This window comes from Etheostoma spectabile, chromosome 23, assembly GCF_008692095.1.
Source record: "Etheostoma spectabile isolate EspeVRDwgs_2016 chromosome 23, UIUC_Espe_1.0, whole genome shotgun sequence".
NCBI lineage: Eukaryota > Metazoa > Chordata > Actinopteri > Perciformes > Percidae > Etheostoma > Etheostoma spectabile.
In genome coordinates, this window is record NC_045755.1 from 7,250,131 (window position 1) to 7,254,708 (window position 4,578).

At 40.3% G+C, this 4,578-nt stretch overlaps 1 protein-coding gene across 3 annotated transcripts in view; it reads left to right on the forward strand.

Annotated features, from left to right (window-relative positions):
- The window catches only part of strip2 (striatin interacting protein 2), a 28,644-nt gene that overhangs the window by 19,457 nt on the left and 4,609 nt on the right, over positions 1-4,578 (forward strand). For all 3 annotated transcript variants that reach the window (XM_032505164.1, XM_032505165.1, XM_032505166.1), the window contains 7 exons: positions 439-504; positions 588-651; positions 1,153-1,224; positions 1,575-1,649; positions 1,932-2,029; positions 2,592-2,718; positions 3,993-4,093. In XM_032505164.1, coding sequence (XP_032361055.1) covers positions 439-504; positions 588-651; positions 1,153-1,224; positions 1,575-1,649; positions 1,932-2,029; positions 2,592-2,718; positions 3,993-4,093 — 603 coding nt within the window. The remainder of the gene's footprint in view (positions 1-438; positions 505-587; positions 652-1,152; positions 1,225-1,574; positions 1,650-1,931; positions 2,030-2,591; positions 2,719-3,992; positions 4,094-4,578) is intronic.

Here is a 4,578-nt window from a genome sequence, read left to right on the forward strand (position 1 = left end):
TGGGGGACCATAGGCAGGCTGGGGAAACGCATATTAATGTTTAAAAAAAACTCAAAGTGACATTTTCATGCCATTGGCCCGTTAAAAGAAAATTAGAATATCCTCTCTCAAATTTTCTCTCCTCGCTATCATCCAGTAATACGCTCTCCATCTGTGTATCCCTAACATGAGTGTCTTCCCATGGAATCAGAGGGCAGATTAAGTGCTGATCAGTAGGAGGCTGACAGAGAGCAGCAGCACACAGTGTGACTGATGAGATTTGACAAAGATAATGCTGTGTGTTTGTGTGGGTTTGCGCACACATGAGTCCATTGAAAAATGGCTGTTTATTTGGTCGTTTATATGACGAACTGTGGCAGCAGGTGTTCTCAAATCTGTGTGTTTGTTTGTTTGTTTGTTTGTGTGTGTGTGCGTGTGCGTGTGTGTGCGTGTGTGTAGGGAGAAAGACATCGAGCACTTCCTTGAGACCAGTAGAAACAAGTTCATCGGTTTTACTCTGGGAAAGTAGGTATTTCAATTGAGACAATAAAATATCTTTTAAAGTTTTGTCTTCCTTCAGTCTGGTGTAACTATGTATTGTTTCGTAGCGACACAGATACCCTGGTGGGCTTGCCCAGACCCATCCATGAGAGTGTCAAGACTCTTAAACAGGTGAGTAGCGCAACTGCTTCTTCTTCTTCTTCTTCTCCTTTGCCTTGGCTCATTATGGCGGAGTGTTTCTAAATCAATACTCCCTTTCTGCTCGATCCCACTTAAAAATCAATACCTCCTGTTTTAACAAACTGCAAAGTGTAGTTACTCAGAGGAATACCCCTCTGGGTGTCAGTTAGCAATGCTAATTAAAACACCTTAAAATTGATTTTATTTTATGTACACAAGATTGTGTTGTGGCTGTTGAAATATGCTTTCTTTCTTTCTTTGTTTTATTTTGTGGCGTGTGTAGAGTATGTTGTGTGTGTGTGGACATTGTATTGGAAGTGTGGATATCATTTCTTTTTTATTAGTGTCATGTAATTCCGTGTTTGATGGGCCCCTTAGTGGCATACATTTATTGTCATTCATCCAGTAATATAAACTAAGTGTGTTACAAGAAGTATTAATTATAATTTTTGTGTGTGTGCGATATTGTTGTGGTTTTTTTGTCTTCTCCAGCACAAATATGTTTCCATCGCTGAAGTCCAGATCAAAAAGGAGGACGATCTGCAGCAGTGTCCGATGACTCTGGTCAGTAATGTCACCCTGAAATTTCTGTGCTATATTTTGCCAATCATGACACTGCAAATCTGTAAATCTATTTTTGTTATAGCCACAAGGATAGGTGAACTGAATATTTAATGTGGTGAATATTTAATCAAGGCTGTGTTATTGTTTCCTGAAATATAAATTATTTTGTGGATGTGAATTTATACTGCTACCGTTTGTGAGCATGATTTACTGTGTGTGTGTGTGTGTGTGTGTGTGTGTGTGTGTGTGTGTGTGTGTGTGTGTGTGTGTGTGTGTGTGTGTGTGTGTGTGTGTGTGTGTGTGTGTGTGTGTGTGTGTGTGTGTGTGTGTGTGTGTGTTATGTTGTATAGGGCGAGGAGGAGGTGGAGGAGACACCAACAGAGATGCTGTACCTGGGCATGCTTCCTAACCTCTCCCAGTACGTGGTGAGTGGCTCATAATGTTCATGTTCGTGTTTTTTATCATCACGCACCACCATCCCTGTCACTATGTTGTTCAGTTGTTACAGTATCTTCCAAAAAAGGGAAAGTGAATTATTAATATTGAGGATTAAAATTGTAGCTAGACAATTATGTGAGAACAGTCTTTATCAAGCATTCTTAGCAACAATCTTGGATCATTCTAAAAACATTTTTACCGGTTACACAACAAAATATAGATCTTGAACAGGAACTGGTTCTAATATTCAGCATTGTTCCCTGTGTCAGATTGCCCTCCTGAAGCTGCTGCTAGCTGCAGCTCCTACCTCCAAAGCTAAAACGGACTCCATTAACATCTTGGCTGATGTTCTGCCTGAGGAGATGCCGTAAGTACAAGGGACAGGGGACAAGGACTGCTGCAGTTTGATTTGAATCTATTTCTAATGGCGCTTCTGCACAATCCTAGAGACACATCTAGATCAGGCAGCTGAAGATTAAAATGGACGTTTGTTGTGAAATTGCTCCATTATTTACAACTACTGTTTGTCAGGCAGCAATCGCCTGCAATATACTTATTTGTGTCATCTTTTTTTTTTAAATATCTGCAATGAAAGTTGCCTTTTTTTGCCATTTTGGGCTGATGGATTTGATTGAATGTGCACTTATTCTGGGTTTGTTCTTTTGGTCTGCAGTATGACCTAGTTTAAGACTAGATGACACACACACACACACACACACACACACACACACACACACACACACCCACACCATCACAGCACCCCCACACACACCCAACCAGTAACTGAAAGTTTCCTTGTTCTTGTACTGAGACAAAGCTGTATGTTAGAATTAGAGACCTGAAGATGGTGTGTGTGTGTGTGTGTGTGTGTGTGTGTGTGTGTGGTGGTGTTGTGTGTGTGCGTGTGTGCGTGTGTGCGTGCGCTCTAGTATCACAGTCCTTCAGAGCATGAAGCTGGGAATTGACGTGAACCGCCACAAAGAAATCATCGTCAAGGCCATCTCTGCTCTGCTGCTGCTGCTGCTCAAACACTTCAAACTCAACCATATTTATCAGGTCACACACACACACAGACATACACACACCTCCGGTCCTCCTTCCTTACAGCCACCTCACATTACCATTGTTTTCTCCTTTAACATTATTCTTTATATTCTCTTACTATTCTCTTTCTACATTTTGCCTTCCCCCAGCACACACATACACTAGTATCCATGCACCTCCTCCCTTCACCACCCTCCACCTGATTACCTTGTCAAGCAAGCCATTACTTTCATCCTACCCCCACCTTTGGACCTCTATCTCCTCTATTTTCAGTTGCCAGGAAGGGACGTTCCTTTAAGACTCTTTTCATTGGCTATTCTATTGAGTTATAGTGCAGGACTTATTCCCCAAAAATGCACAACGTAGCGCCACAGGAAGTCATTCCTCTAAGTGTCTGACACACAGACACGTAGTGAGCTTTAAACTGGACAATATTATCTGTTTTGTGCGATAACATCAGCTTAAATCATAATGTGCAATACTCTGCTGCTACTATTTATTCAGTATTACTGTTCACCATTGCAACTCCTTAATTATGTAAATACTGTATCATAAAATTCCTTTAACTATGTAAACACCGTACATATCCACACTCGTTATATTTCTTTTATTTATATTTCTACTGTGATATTTATATACTTCTTGCAACTGTAACACAGAATTTCCCTTTGGGGATCAATAAAGTAATTCTAATTCGGATTTATAGTGGTAGCGCCCTCTGCTGCTAAAATAACAAGATTACACGTAAAAGGCTGAATGCACCTGCAGTGGAGACACTGTATGATAACTGTTTCTCAGGATACATTCATTGCAAAGGAACAGTAATTCTCCCATACAGAAAACAGGGCAAAACATAGCACATTTTAAATGCTGAAATGTAATTCAGCAGCAGAATCACTTCTGTTTTTTTATCTTAGTAAAGTTTCTTGGATAAGGTGAAGGATTTGTATGGCTGCTGAATGAGAATAGAATTCCTGGTTCCTGACCTTCTCGCCACACAGGAAGCTCATCAATGATTTTTTTTTTCTCTTATATTGTTTCTCGTGATATGGATTTTCCCTTCCGGGACTATCCCGTCAACATAATGATCACAAATGTCTTTTTATGTAATCTTAAAAGTGCTTTATGACTACAAAACTAGGAAGTAGACGTGTTAACTTATTATGTGGTGTTATTTATTATTTAGGCCAAATGTAACCATACAAATACAGAAAAGTAACATTTTTAGTTGTTGCTTCTTTCCAGACTCTAACAATTCCACACTGCTGCCTTTTCTTTGCCTGCAGTTTGAGATTGTCTCCCAGCACCTGGTGTTTGCTAACTGTATCCCACTCATCCTCAAGTTCTTCAATCAGAACATCATGTCCTATATCAGTGCCAAAAACAGGTAGGATCCTTTTTTTCTTTCTCTGTACCCTCACTGTCTAACAAAAGACGAGCTCTGTTTGGTAAAAAATACACAGGAACATTGTGAGGAACTTCCATTGCCTCCATATCCAGTAACTCATGTTGGAAATAGCTACCACTCTAGTACTATTAATGTACCTTTTAAAAATGTACTCGGTGAAGACACGAGGGTTGTGTTTAAGAACCTGCCGGTAAGACCGGTAACCAAGTATTATGGACTGCAATCTTGCATGAATTAGCAGACCTCCAAGAGGTGGAACAGATGGCATCCCAGCAGGAATGCAATGACAGGAGATTAAAGAAGGAGTCTTACTCAGCATTTTTCAGCCCAAGATGTTGTAAAAGTCCAAGAGACTGGACGGATTCAAGGAATGTTACAGTATATAAAGTGATGGATAGATTTGGAAATTGACTCTGTGTGTGTGTGTGTGTGTGTGTGTGTGTGTGTGTGTGTGTGTGTGTGTG